Genomic DNA, 14,268 nt, shown 5'->3' with positions numbered 1-14,268 from the left:
TCTTCTTTTACTTTTTTTACCGGTGGATTTTACTTGGGGTCTGAGGTAAAGAGGTTGCAAGGATTTCATCCTGGTCAGTTGTGTTCTTTCTCTTGTTTGAGATCGCGGCTTTGAGTGTATCCATGCTGCTCTGGTCCTCGTTGTGGCTAGCTAGCATGTCAGCCGTCTTCTGTGAGACTTGGATATTTAGTCTACTTTTGTCTTTCTGTCGTGTTCTTCCCATTCAACTTGACAAAAACTAACTCTAAACTTATCCCATGTCCATAAAAAAGTTATAGTTAGTTTCTTTCAATATTAATAGCCAATATTTGACTGTTAACCACCTAACTCTCAATATTGCTTTGAAGAGCGGAAAACACTCCCTCTCACAGCGACGCCATCTTGGAGTCCTCCTTAACCAACCATGTTGTTCCACCTCCTACATATGCGATGACATCACCTGGTTTAAACATCTCTAGAGACTATCTCTCTCTCTTCATTACTCAATGCCTAGGTTTCCCTCCAATGTACTCACATCCTACCTTACCTTTGTCTGTACACTATGCCTTGAATCTATGCTATCGTGCCCAGAAACCTGCTCCTTTTACTCTCTGTTCTGAATGTGTTAGACTGCCAGTTCGTATAGTCTTTAGCCGTACCCTTATCCTACTTCTCCTCTGTTCCTCTGGTGATGTGGAGGTTAATCCAGGTCCTGCAGTGCCTCACTCCACTCTCACCCCCCAGGTGCTATCATTTGTTTACTTCTGTAAACGTAAAAGCCTTGGTATCATGCATGTTAACATTAGAAGCCTACTCCCTAAGTTTGTTTTACTCACTGCTTTAGCACACTCTGACAACCCAGATGTCTTAGCCGTGTCTGAATCCTGGCTTAGGAAAACCACCAAAAACCCTGAAATCTCCATTGCTTACTATAACGTTTTCCGCCAAGATAGAACTGCCAAAGGGGGCGGTGTTGCAACCTACTGAAAAGATCGCCTACAGAGTTCTGTATTACTATCTTAGTCTGTACCCAAACAATTTGAGCTTCTACTTCTAAAAATTCACCTTTCCAGAAACAAGTCTCTCACTGTTGCCGCTTGCTATAGACCTCCCTCTGCCCCCAGCTGTGCCCTAGATACCATATGTGAATTGATTGCCCCCCATCTATCTTCTGAGCTCGTGCTACAAGGTGACCTAAACTGGGACATGCTTAACACCCCGGCCATCCTACAAACTAAGCTTGATTCCCTCAATCTCACAAATGATCAATTAACCTACCAGGTACAACCCCAAATCAGTAAACACGGGTACCCTCATAGATGTCATCCTAACTATTCGCCCTCCAAATACACCTCTGCTGTTTTCAATCAAGATCTCAGCGATCACGGCCTCATTGCCTGTATCCGTAATGAGTCTGCGACCAAACGACCACCCCCCATCACTGTCAAATGCTCCCTGAAACACTTCTGTGAGCAGGCCTTTCTAATCGACTTGGCCGGGGTATCGTGAAATGACATTGACCTCATCCCGTCAGTAGATGATGCCTGGCTATTCTTTAAAAGTGCCTTCCTCACCATCTTAAATAAGCATGCCCCTCTCAAAAAATGTAGAACTAGGAATAGATATAGTCCTTGGTTCACTCCAGACCTGTCTGCCCTTGACCAGCACAAAAACATCCTGTGGCGTTCTGCATTAGCATCGAATAGCCCCCGTGATATGCAACTTTTCAGGGAAGTTAGGAACAAATATACACAGGCAATTAGAAAAGCTAAGGCAAGCTTTTTCAAACAGAAATTTGCATCCTGTAGTACTAACTCAAAAAAGTTCTGGGACACCGTAAAGTCCATGGAGAATAAGAGCACCTCCTCCCAGCTGCCCACTGCTCTGAGGCTAGAAAACACTGTCACCACCGATAAATATACTATAATTGAGAATTTCAATAAGCATTTCTCTACGGCTGGCCATGCTACCCCTACCCCGGTCAACTGCCCGGCACCCTCCACAGCAACCCGCCAAAGCCCCCACCATTTCTCCTTTACCCAAATCCAGATAGCTGATGTTCTGAAAGAGCTGCAACATCTGGACCCCTACAAATCAGCCGGGCTAGACAATCTGGACCCTCTCTTTCTAAAATTATCTGCCAAAATTGTTGCAACCCCTATTACTAGCCTGTTCAACCTCTCTTTCGTATCGTCTGAGATTCCCAAAGATTGGAAAGCTGCCGCGGTCATCCCCCTCTTCAAAGGGGGTGACACTCTAGACCCAAACTGCTACAGACCTATATCTATCCTACCATGTCTTTCTAAAGTCTTCGAAAACCAAGTTAACAAACAGATTACTGACCATTTCGAATCCCACCATACCTTCTCCGCAATGCAATCTGGTTTCAGAGCTGGTCATGGGTGCACCTCAGCCACGCTCAAGGTTCTAAACGACATCATAACCGCCATCGATAAGAGACATTACTGTGCAGCCGACCTGGCCAAGGCTTTCGACTCTGTCAATCACAACATTCTTATTGGCAGACTCGACAGCCTTGGTTTCTCAAATGATTGCCTCGCCTGGTTTACCAACTACTTCTCTGATAGAGTTCAGTGTGTCAAATCGAAGGGCCTGTTGTCCGGACCTTTGACAGTCTCTATGGGTGTGCCGCAGGGTTCAATTCTCGGGCCGACTCTCTTTTCTGTATACATCAATGATGTTGCTCTTGCTGCTGGTGATTCTCTGATCCACCTCTACGCAGACAACACCATTCGGTATACTTCTGGCCCCTCATTGGACGCTGTGTTATCTAACCTCCAGACGAGCTTCAATGCCATACAACTCTCCTTCCGTGGCCTCCAACTGCTCTTAAACGCAAGTAAAACTAAATGCATGCTATTCAATCGATCACTGCCCGCACCTGCTCGCCCGCCCAGCATCACTACTCTGGACGGCTCTGACTTAGAATAAGTGGACAACTACAAATACCTGGGTGTCTGGTTAGACTGTAAACTCTCCTTCCAGACTCACATTAAGCATCTCCAATCCAAAATGAAATCTAGAATCGGCTTCCTATATCGCAACAAAGCATCCTTCACTCATGCTGCCAAAACTCGTAAAACTGACCATCGACTTCGGTGATGTCATCTATAAAATAGCCTCCAACACTCTACTCAACAAACTGGATGCAGTCTATCACAATGCCATCCGTTTTGTCACCAAAGCCCCATACACTACCCACCATTGCGACCTGTACGCTCTCGTTGGTTGGCCCTCGCTTCATACTCGTCGCCAAACCCACTGGCTACAGGTTATCTACAAGTCTCTGCTAGGTAAAGCCCCGCCTTATCTCAGCTCACTGGTCACCATAGCAGCACCCACTCGTAGCACGCGCTCCAGCAGTTATCTCACTGGTCACCCCCAAAGCCAATTCCTCCTTTGGTCGTCTTTCCTTACAGTTCTCTGCTGCCCATGACTGGAACGAATTGCAAAAAACTCTGAAGCTGGGGACTCACATCTCCCTCACAAGCTTTAAGCACCAGCTGTCAGAGCAGCTTACAGATCTGCACCTGTACCTGTACATAGCCCATCTGTAAACAGCCCATCTATCTACCTACCTCATCCCCATACTGGTATATATTTATTTTGCTCCTTTGCACCCCAGTATCTCTACCTGCACATTCATCTTCTGCCGATCTACCATTCCAATGTTTAATTGCTATATTGTAATTACTTCGCCACCATGGCCTATTTATTTCCTTAACTTACCTCATTTGCACTCACTGTATATAGACTTTTTGTTTTCTTTTGTTCCACTGTATTATTGACTGTATGTTTTGTTTATTCCATGTGTAACTCTGTGTTGTTGTATGTGCCGAATTGCTACGCTTTATCTTGGCCAGGTCGCAGTTGCAAATGAGAACTTGTACTCAACTAGCCTACCTAGTTAAATAAAGGTGAAATAAATCAAATAAAAAGTTGTAATTCTTTTTATACTTTTTTTTAACCTTTATTTAACTAGACAAGTCAGTTAAAAACAAATTCTTATTTACAATGACGGCCTTCCAAAAGGCCTCCTGCAGGGACGGGTCTGGGATTAAAAATAGAAAGAAAATAAAAAATAATATAGGACAAAACACACACGACAAGAGAGACAACACAACACTACATAAAGAGAGACCTAAAACAACAACATGGCATGGTAGCAACATGGCAGCAGCACAACATAGTAGCAGCGCAAAACACGGTACAAGCCTTATTGGGCACAGACAATAGCACGAAGGGCAAGAAGGTAGAGACAACAATACATCACGCAATGCAGCCACAACTGTCAATAAGACTGTCCATGATTGAGTCTTTGAATAAAGAGATTGAGATAAAACTGTCCAGTTTGAGTGTTTGTTGCAGCTCGTTCCAGTCGCTAGCTGCAGCGAACTGAAAAGACGAGCGACCCAGGGATGTGTGTGCTTTGGGGACCTTTAACAGATATACTGAGGCAGTGAAGAAAATAGAGGAAGATGGGTCTAGGGGGAGGGCACCTGATAGGAGTGATGTGAGTAGTAGATCTTTATCAGTAGAGGGATTTTTTTTGTTTTTACCTTTATTTAACCAGGTAGGCCAATTGAGAACAAGTTCTCATTTACAACTGCGACCTGGCCAAGATAAAGCAAAACAGTGCGACAAAAACAACACAGAGTTACACATAAACAAATGTACAGTCAATAACAGAATATAAACAAATCTATGTACAGTGTGTGCAAATTTGAAGAGTAAGGCAATAAATAGGCCATAGAAGCGAAATAATTACAATTTAGCATTAACACTGGAGTGATAGGTGTGCAGATGATGATGTGCAAATAGAGATACTGGGGTGCAAAAGAGCAAGAGGATAAGTAGCAATATGGGGATGAGGTAGTTGGGTGTGCTATTTACAGATTGGCTGTGTACAGGTACGGTGATCGGTAAGCTGCTCTGACAGCTGATGCTTAAAGTTAGAGAGGGAGATATAAGATTCCAGCTAAGGTGATTTTTGCAATTCGTTCCAGTCATTGGCAGCAGAGAACTGGAAGGAAAGGCAGCCAAAGTAAGTGTTGGCTCTGGGGATGACCAGTGAAATATACCTGCTGGAGCTTGTGCTACGGGTGGGTGTTGCTATGGTGACCAGGGAGCTAATGCGGGGCTTTACCTAGGAAAGACTTATAGATGACCTGGAGCCAGTGGGTTTGGCGACTAATATGTAGTGAGGGCCAGCCAACGAGAGCATACAGGTCGCAGTGGTGGGTGGTATATGGGGCTTTGGTGACAAAACAGATGGCACTGTGACATCCAGTGTGCTGAGTAGAGTGTTGGAGGCTATTTTGTAAATTACATCACCGAAGTCAAGGGTCGGTAGGATAGTCAGTTTTACGAGGGTATGTTTGGCAGCATGAGTGAAGGAGGCTTTGTTTGCGATATAGGAAACCAAATCAAGATTTAATTTTGGATTGGAGATGCTTAATGTGAGTCTGGAAGGAGAGTTTACAGTCTAACCAGACACCTAGGTATTTGTAGTTGTCCACATATTGTAAGTCAGAACCGTCCAGAGTAGTGATGCTAGTCAGGCAGGCAGGTTGCAGGCAGCAATCGGTTGAAGAGCATGCGCTTAGTTTTACTAGCAAGTATAAGCAGTTGGAGGCCACGGAATGAGTATTGTATGGCATTGAAGCTTGTTTGAATGTTTGTTAGCACAGTGTCCAAAGAAGGGCCAGATGTATACAGAATGGTGGCGTCTCCGTAGAGGTGGATCAGAGAATCACCAGCAGCAAGAGCGACATCATTGATATACATTGGGGCAAAAAAGTATTTAGTCAGCCACCAATTGTTCAAGTTCTCCCACTTAAAAAGATGAGAGGCCTGTAATTTTCATCATAGGTACACTTCAACTATGACAGACAAAATGAGAAAAATCCAGAAAATCACATTGTAGGATTTTTAATTTATTTATTTGCAAATTATGGTGGAAAATAAGTATTTGGTCAATAACAAAAGTTTATCTCAATACTTTGTTATATACCCTTTGTTGGATGATATCTAAGAGGGTACCCATGGTTATTCTGTATGTCTTCACAAGGTTTTCACACACTGTTGCTGGTATTTTGGCCTATTCCTCCATGCAGATCTCCTCTAGAGCAGTAATGTTTTGGGGCTGTTGCTGGGCAACACGGACTTTCAACTCCCTCCAAAGATTTTCTATGGGGTTGAGATCTGGAGACTGGCGAGGCCACTCCAGGACCTTGAAATGCTTCTTACGAAGCCACTCCTTCGTTGCCCGGGCGGTGTGTTTGGGATCATTGTCATGCTGAAAGACCCAGCCACGTTTCATCTTCAATGCCCTTGCTGATGGAAGGAGGTTTTCACTCAAAATCTCACAATACATGGCCCCATTCATTCTTTCCTTTATACGGATCAGTCGTCCTGGTCCCTTTGCAGAAAAACAGCCCCAAGCATGATGTTTCCACCCCCATGCTTCCCAGTAGGTATGGTGTTCTTTGGATGCAACTCAGCATTCTTTGTCCTCCAAACACGACGAGTTTAGTTTTTACCAAAAAGTTATATTTTGGTTTCATCTGACTATATGACATTCTCCCAATCTTCTTCTGGATCATCCAAATGCTCTCTAGCTAACTTCAGACGGGCCTGGACATGTACTGGCTTAAGCATGGGGACACATCTGGCACTGCAGGATTTGAGTCCCTGGCGGCGTAGTGTGTTACTGATGGTAGGCTTTGTTACTTTGGTCCCAGCTCTCTGCAGGTCATTCACTAGGTCCCCCCGTGTGGTTCTGGGATTTTTGCTCACCGTTCTTGTGATCATTTTGACCCCACGGGGTGAGATCTTGCGTGGAGCCCCAGCTCGAGGGAGATTATCAGTGGTCTTGTATGTCTTCCATTTCCTAATAATTGCTCCCACAGTTGATTTCTTCAAACCAAGCTGCTTACCTATTGCAGATTCAGTCATCCCAGCCTGGTGCAGGTCTACAATTTTGTTTCTGGTGTCCTTTGACAGCTCTTTGGTCTTGGCCATAGTGGAGTTTGGAGTGTGACTGTTTGAGGTTGTGGACAGGTGTCTTTTATACTGATAACAAGTTCAAACAGGTGCCATTAATACAGGTAACGAGTGGAGGACAGAGGAGCCTCTTATTAAAGAAGAAGTTACAGGTCTGTGAGAGCCAGAAATCTTGCTTGTTTGTAAATAAATGTTAAAAAAAAAAGGTGACCAAATACTTATTTTCCACCATAATTTGCAAATAAATTCATTAAAAATCCTACTTTTTTCTCATTTTGTCTGTCATAGTTGAAGTGTACCTATGATGAAAATTACAGGCCTCTCTCATCTTTTTAAGTGGGAAAACTTGCACAATTGGTGGCTGACTAAATACTTTTTTTGCCCCACTGTAGGTCTATAACAGTTTAGGTCTAGAGTGTCTCCCCCTTTGAAATGGGGGATGACCATGGCAGCTTTCCAATCTTTGGGGATCTCAGACGATGCGAAAGAGAGGTTGAATAGGCTAGTAATAGGGATTGCAACAATTTTGGCAGATAATTTTAGAAAGAGAGGGTCCAGATTGTCTAGTCCAGCTGATTTGTAGGGATCCAGATTTTGCAGCTCTTTCAGAACATCAGCTGTCTGGATTTGAGTGAAGGAGAAGCGGGGGGGGGGGGGGGGGGGCTTGGGCAAGTTGCTGCAGGGGGTGCTGAGATGTTGGCCGGGGTAGCCGGGTGGAAAGCATGGCCAGCCGTAGAAAAATGCTTATTGAAATTATCGATTGTCGTAGATTTATTGGTGGTGACAGTGTTTCCTATCCTCAGTGCAGTGGGCAGCTGGGAGGAGGTGCTCTTATTCTCCATGGACTTTACCGTGTCCCAAAACTTTTTGTAATTAGTGCTACAGAATGCACATTTCTGTTTGAAAAAGCCAGCCTTAGCTTTCCTAACTGACTGAGTATATTGGTTCCTGACTTCCCTGAAAAGTTGCATATCGCGGGGGCTATTCGATGCTAATGCAGTACACCACAGGATGTTTTTGTGCTGGTCAAGGGCAGTCAAGTCTGGGGTGAACCAAGGGCTATATCTGTTCTTAGTTCTATATTTTCTGAATGGGGCATGCTTACTTAAGATGGTGAGGAAAGCACTTTTAAAGAGCAACCAGGCATCCTCTACTGACGGGATGAGGTCAATATCCTTCCAGGATACCCAGACCAGGTCGATTAGAAAGGCCTGGTCGCTGAAGTGTTTTAACGAGCGTTTGACAGTGTTGAGGGGTGGTCGTTTGACCACGGACCCATTACGCACGCAGGCAATGAGGCAGTGATCACTGAGATCCTGGTTGAAGACAGCAGAGGTATATTTACAGGGCAAGTTGGTCAGGATGATATCTAAGAGGGTACCCATGGTTACGGATTTAGGGTTGTACCTGTTAGGTTCCTTGATAATTTGTGTGAGATTGAGAGCTTAGATTGTAGGACGGCCGGGGTGTTAAGCATGTTCCAGTTTAGGTCAACTAACAGTACAAACTCTGAAGATAGATGTGGGGCAATTAATTCACACATGGTGTCCGGGGCACAGCTGAGGGCTGAATGGGGTCTATAACAAGCGGCAACGATGAGAGACTTGTTTCTGGAAAGGTGGATTTTTAAAAGTAGAAGCTCGAATTGTTTGGGCACAAACCTGGATAGTATGACAGAACTCTGCAGGCACTCTCTGCAGTAGATTGCAACTACGCCCCCTTTGGCAGTTCTATCTTGTCAGAAAATGTAATAGTTAGGGATGGACATTTTTTGGTGGCCTTCCTAAGCCAGGATTCAGGCACGGCAAGGACATTTGGGTTGGCAGAGTGTGCTAAAGTAGTGAATGCATGAAACCAAGGCTTTTATGGTTACAGAAGTCAACAAATGAGAGTGCATGGGGAATGGGAGTAGTGCTGGGGGCTGCAGGGCCTGAGCAGGGCTGGAGGCTCTACAGTGAAATAAGACAATAATCACTAACCAAAACAGCAATAGGGATAGGCCAACAAGTAATATATGTTTCAGTAAGATTGGATTTTTAGCATTTATAGCAATGGTTATCAACTGTACTAAAGGGATGGAACGTAAGTCATAGACAATGTAGGTTGTGGTGGCAGCTGCAGAGAGGTATTTGGGTGTGCGAGACTAGACATCAGAAGAGTGACAGGGTGTGTTAAGTGGTGGTGTCCCATCATTTCAGGTTGTTGGCCTGAGGTAGGACTAAATAGTGGAGTAGGGTGAGTGTAGTGTTAGATGGTATGGTATTTGTTAAAATAATGTTTAAAACAAAGTATAAGTGAGTTGTACTCCAGTCTACTAGGTAGCGGTAAGGCAACATTTAAAGGATGCCAACCTCCGTTAAACCTCATCGAAGAAGCCTTCTAACCACAGCTTTCAGCCATTAGCTTTGCCCACGGCTGGCTCATGTGAACTACAATCCCGATACTGTGTTTTAACATTTAGAAGCATCAATGATTGTTGCTTGCGGGCTTTCAAAAGATATGTCCCTCATTTTTCATTCGTTATGAAGAATCGTTCAAATAAAAAATATACTTACTGTAGCAGTTTTTCACAGATCCACACAGCTATGGATGCCTCCATCCGATGGAACTACACTTCTGCTACACTTCCCGAGTTACGCTTCGGCGCATGCTAAATAGCTAAATAGCACAGGTGGCCTCTGATCTTCCGTCTGTTTCCATAAACAAGAGCTGTAATACGAAGAAATGACCTTGTGGGAACCCTAACCTTATCAAGTGGTGTATAAATGTAACCTTTTTTTCTCACTGATATGAAAGAAGGTGAATTTGCTTCTAAAACTGTACCGCAAACGATGCGTGTTAATGAAAAAATTGAAAGTAGGGGTTCTTAACAAAACTCACCCATGGAGAAGACGCCTTCGTCCAATGACTTATGTGTAATGTAATGGAACTGAGAGTCATGATCAAGGGCTAGTGAAAGGGCTGGAAAGATAGCTAGATGGTCAAGTTTAATGTCCTCCTTTGACAGCCAACACATACACTCATACAATGCAGTAACTTGCAATATTAGTTTAGTCTAGTGAATAGGACACTCTAGCTCTGGCAGAAACGGAATATTACGTTGTCCATGTCATAAGCCGTGAGTCGTCTATTAACTACCCAACACTGGGTGCATGCCCACTTTATAACATTCCCAAACTAACTGAGCAATGAGAACCACACATTACTAACATGCGCGCAGAATCGCATTAGCGGAAACGAAGACTGTTCTCAGGGCAGACCTGGTTATATATATATATATATATGTTCGAGTCACGTCAGGGACAATTTTGGCTAACTCTTTTCCTAACCTGTTTTACGAAAAGTCACTTCTGATAGTTAAAACTGGCAGACCTGTGCTAAGAGCAGTGTGAGTATCCAGTAATGCAATAGCCAATCACTACAATACATAGATTTCAATGGTCTGATTTATTTTACAAAATACACTCAAATACACACTCCTAGCAAGAAATGCAGTACAATGTGTCACCGTGTTATAACATAGTTATAAGAACTGTGAATTTACAGTTAAATTAATCAAACAATCCAACTGTATTCGTGCAATGCTTAGCCAAAGCATGTCAAAATAGTGTGCATAGAGGCTGCTTTCAGTCAAGGACATAGGATTGAAAAAAAATGAAACAGTGATGATTGCAGTCTTTCTATATCGGTGTACCCTCAAAGCTCAGAGCTATGTCCAGCAGTTGGGAGCCCATGTTTTGCTGCTCTCCCCCAGACATGAACTCAGCAGACAGCTCCCTGTAGGTACTGCACACCCTGCGCTCATGGATGTCATGTCTATGGATGGCATGTTTCCATCTGTGACGTGCTTCGCTGTATACCACCACAAGGGATCTGCAGGGAAGGTGCACAGACACTCGGACCCCCCCCGGTCCTAGTTCTGTCAGGCCCTCCTCCAGGGACATTGTGAGAGTGGTGTCTGAGAGCAGGTTGACGGTGACCAGACGCTCCCCCCACAGCCAGCTGTCATCCAGGTGGGGATCAATAGCAGACCCACGCTGGGGGTGGTAATCCAGGTTGCACTGCTCCACTGGTTGAAACCCGGCTAGGACCGGCTCCTGGGACATCCGTAGCACCAGTTTACGGCTGATTGGAGGCAGGCCGCAGAAGCCACCAAGACGCACTTTGTGTTTTTTGAAGTTCACTTTAGGCCCAAAGTCCTGTAAAGACATTTAAAAAAGTGGGTTATTCTTTCTCGTTAGGAGTGAATGGTTGCTATCATGGGTACCTCCCATGATAGAAGAATGAACCACTGGTCATTGTCAGAGGTGATTCTGCAACTCATGCTGCCAGCCCCTATTCACTTGCCAAAATTGCGTCATCTTGCAGCAAACGTTAGAAGATGACAACAAACCTGTTTCCGTCGACCAGACTGTGACTCTCTCCAGGCGTTGAGGTCCATATCGGTTATCAACTCATTCTCCTCCTCTTCTGATATGAAGTTATTCCATAAAAATATTCCAGGGAAGGGAAAAGTCAGCTGCTGCCCACCATAATTGCGCACAGCTCGTCTCAGCAATGGGTCGTACATAAAATCGTGTCGTATCTAAAGAAAGTCAACAAATCTGTTTAAGGGATCTCATGAAGTCAGTGCTGTAATAAGTGCTTTCCGGACACATTATACAGCTAAACAGTAATACGTAATATTACTGTAGTTTAGCTATAATATGATGTATTTGTTGACAGTGCTCAGACAGGGGGGCTGGCTAACGGCGTTTGCTTCAGAGCGCTGTGTCTAGCAACCGAACAGGATCTTATTTACATTATCTATTTTTCAGTTAACACAAACTTACCGGTTGACCATTCTCCGATAATAGTCCATTTCCATTCACGCTCTCACACAATAAACAAGTTCGAATCCCCTTACAACCACAATTAGCATGGTGAATTTCCGTCGCCATTAGTAGATTACGTGTCCCACCATAACAGGACGTAGCAAAAACACATCAAATGCATTAAGTTCCGCATTGAACCAGGCAAAATGCATCAAATACAGTAGAATCATTCAACAGTAGAAATGTTTATTTGCTCTTTTCACATTAGTGTCTCATGTTGTAGTCACTGATGCTTGCAATAGAGGCTTTGTAAGAATGTAAAAGGTATGAAGAAATATTACAATAATTATTTATTTAAAAACAAAAACAAACCTTACAGTACATAACAAACCATTATTCTCAGACAATTTAGGGTCAAATATGGAGCATGTTGGGCATTGCAAAACTAAAACATTTAACAGCAATGAATGTGATGCAAAATATTTCCATTAAATAAAGTTTTAAACCATGCTTGCCAACTTTCAGCTGGTTAGAACTACAGTACAGAATTGGATTCGAATGAGTTTAACAACATGTGCTTCTGTTTTGAATATACCAAACCACCGTATGAGCTCAGAATTTCAGTTTTAAATCACACGTTTCCTTATAATGTTTCTGTGTTAGAAAAATACAATTATTTGACCGATACAATTACATCCTTTCCTGCATATATGTTATCATGGTCTAGAATGAAAACTCCATTCAGTACTTAGATAAAGGGACCATGCTGTACCTTGTCTAAAATACAGTCCTTTTAAAGAATCCTAGTCAAATGAAAAGTGGAACAGTTCATGATATTGAGAACTCTTCAAAGTGACATCCTCTTTCCCAACATTATGCACCAATCCTCATTCAATTCCTTCTTGCTTGTCCTTATCCTAAAACAACCTGAAACCTGAAACAAAGTTTAAAGAGATATCATGAATTTATTTGTTACACATTCAGCTAATCTATCTGTGTCTATTGTCATATAGTCATTTAACTTTTGTTTTTATATTATATCTCTTGGTTAAAAAAATTGTATTGAAGATGAGTGTTTCAGGTATATTGCTAGTTATTGCAAGTGAAGATTGATGGAACGTAGATGATAAAACAAAGCGACCCATGAATAATTAGCGTAAACAATAAACAGTTATATTCTGGAAATTGCAATCACGAATGCTACTGGTTTTAGCCTTTGCTGTAATAAAGGCTTTACAATTTTAAAAAAATTTAACTGGAGCAGTGGAAACGCATTCTCTGGAGTGATGAATCACGCTTCACCATCTGGTAATCCGAAGGACGAATCTGGGTTTGGCGGATGCCAGGAGAACTCTACCTGCCCGACTACATAGTGCCAACTGTAAAGCTCGGTGAAGGAGGAATAATGGTCTAGGGCTGTTTTTCATGGTTCGGGCTAGGCCTCTTAGTTCCAGTGAAGGGAAATCTTAACACTACAGCATACAATGATATTCTAGATGATTCTGTGCTTCCAACTGTGACAACAGTTTGGAGAGGGTCCTTTCCTGTTTCACCATGACAATGCCCCTGTGCACAAAGCAAGGTTCATACAGAAATGGTTTGTCGAGATCGGTGTGGAAGAACTTGACTGGCCAGCAGAGCCCTGACCTCAACCCCATCAACCCCATCATACACCTTTGGGATGAATTTGAACACCAACTGCGAGCCATGTCTGATCGCCCAACCTCACTAATGCTCGTGGCTGAATGGTTGCAAGTCCACGTAGCAATGTTTCAACATCAAGTGTCAAGCCTTACTTTAATTTTCCTAAAAGCATGACATGCATCTACTGTAATTCATTGAAGACTGGTTTGGATTTCTCGCTGACCACAAGCATTTTCATAACATTCTGGAACCTTGAGGGTTTATGACATAGTTAGCTCCTAGTAATTTAATAAGATCTCTATGATCGTAGCCAACTAAACTCAACTAACGTTACACGATGAGTTAAGCGGCGACTAGTGTGGGCGAACTAGAGCGCCGACGTCACATACATTTTTTTTAATATGAAAATATAAACTACTTATTTCAGCACCCAAAGAATAGCGCACAATTATACATAACCGTGTCGTGGTAAACGGTAGTTTGAGACTATTCTTTGAGCGCTGAAATCCAGTCGGCCTATTATATGCTACTCTAGATGATTCTGTGCTTCCAACTGTGACAACAGTTTGGAAAGGGCCCTTTCCTGTTTCAGCATGACAATGCCGGCATTGTAAATAGTAGAGTTGGGTTTAATCGGCTATATAATCGTGGAGTTGAAAATTCTCAGCTAGCTAGTTTGCGTTATTTCGCTGTAGTAGCCAGTATTATGCTAACTTGCCAGCTAGCCGTTTAAGACTGAAATACTAACTAGTCTTGAGTCTCTACGACTCTAGCTACTGTGAAGCTATGAATAACTGTCAAAGCA

General features: G+C 43.2%; 1 protein-coding gene across 1 annotated transcript; it reads right to left on the bottom strand.

Annotated features, from left to right (window-relative positions):
• Positions 1-9,973: 9,973 nt before the first annotated feature.
• LOC139419487 (alkB homolog 4, lysine demthylase) lies at positions 9,974-11,964 on the bottom strand. Its single transcript, XM_071169439.1, has 3 exons — positions 11,838-11,964; positions 11,399-11,590; positions 9,974-11,204 (listed from the first exon to the last, which is right to left on the bottom strand). Exons 1-3 carry the CDS (start codon positions 11,943-11,945, stop codon positions 10,686-10,688), a joined length of 819 nt encoding a protein of 272 aa, XP_071025540.1. The 5' UTR covers positions 11,946-11,964; the 3' UTR covers positions 9,974-10,685.
• Between the last annotated feature and the right edge of the window lie 2,304 nt (positions 11,965-14,268).

Source organism: Oncorhynchus clarkii, chromosome 10 (genome assembly GCF_045791955.1).
Source record: "Oncorhynchus clarkii lewisi isolate Uvic-CL-2024 chromosome 10, UVic_Ocla_1.0, whole genome shotgun sequence".
Lineage (NCBI taxonomy): Eukaryota > Metazoa > Chordata > Actinopteri > Salmoniformes > Salmonidae > Oncorhynchus > Oncorhynchus clarkii.
This window is presented reverse-complemented; position numbering and strand designations above follow the sequence as displayed.

Excerpts from the sequence above, each read along its gene's own strand:
- LOC139419487 (XM_071169439.1), bottom strand. The coding sequence starts at position 11,945 with ATGGCGACGGAAATTCACCATGCTAATTGTGGTTGTAAGGGGATTCGA. Across the intron at positions 11,591-11,837 it reads TATCGGAGAATGGTCAACCG|ATACGACACGATTTTATGTA; the intron begins GTAAGTTTGTGT and ends GACTTTCTTTAG. Across the intron at positions 11,205-11,398 it reads AGTCTGGTCGACGGAAACAG|GACTTTGGGCCTAAAGTGAA; the intron begins GTTTGTTGTCAT and ends ATGTCTTTACAG.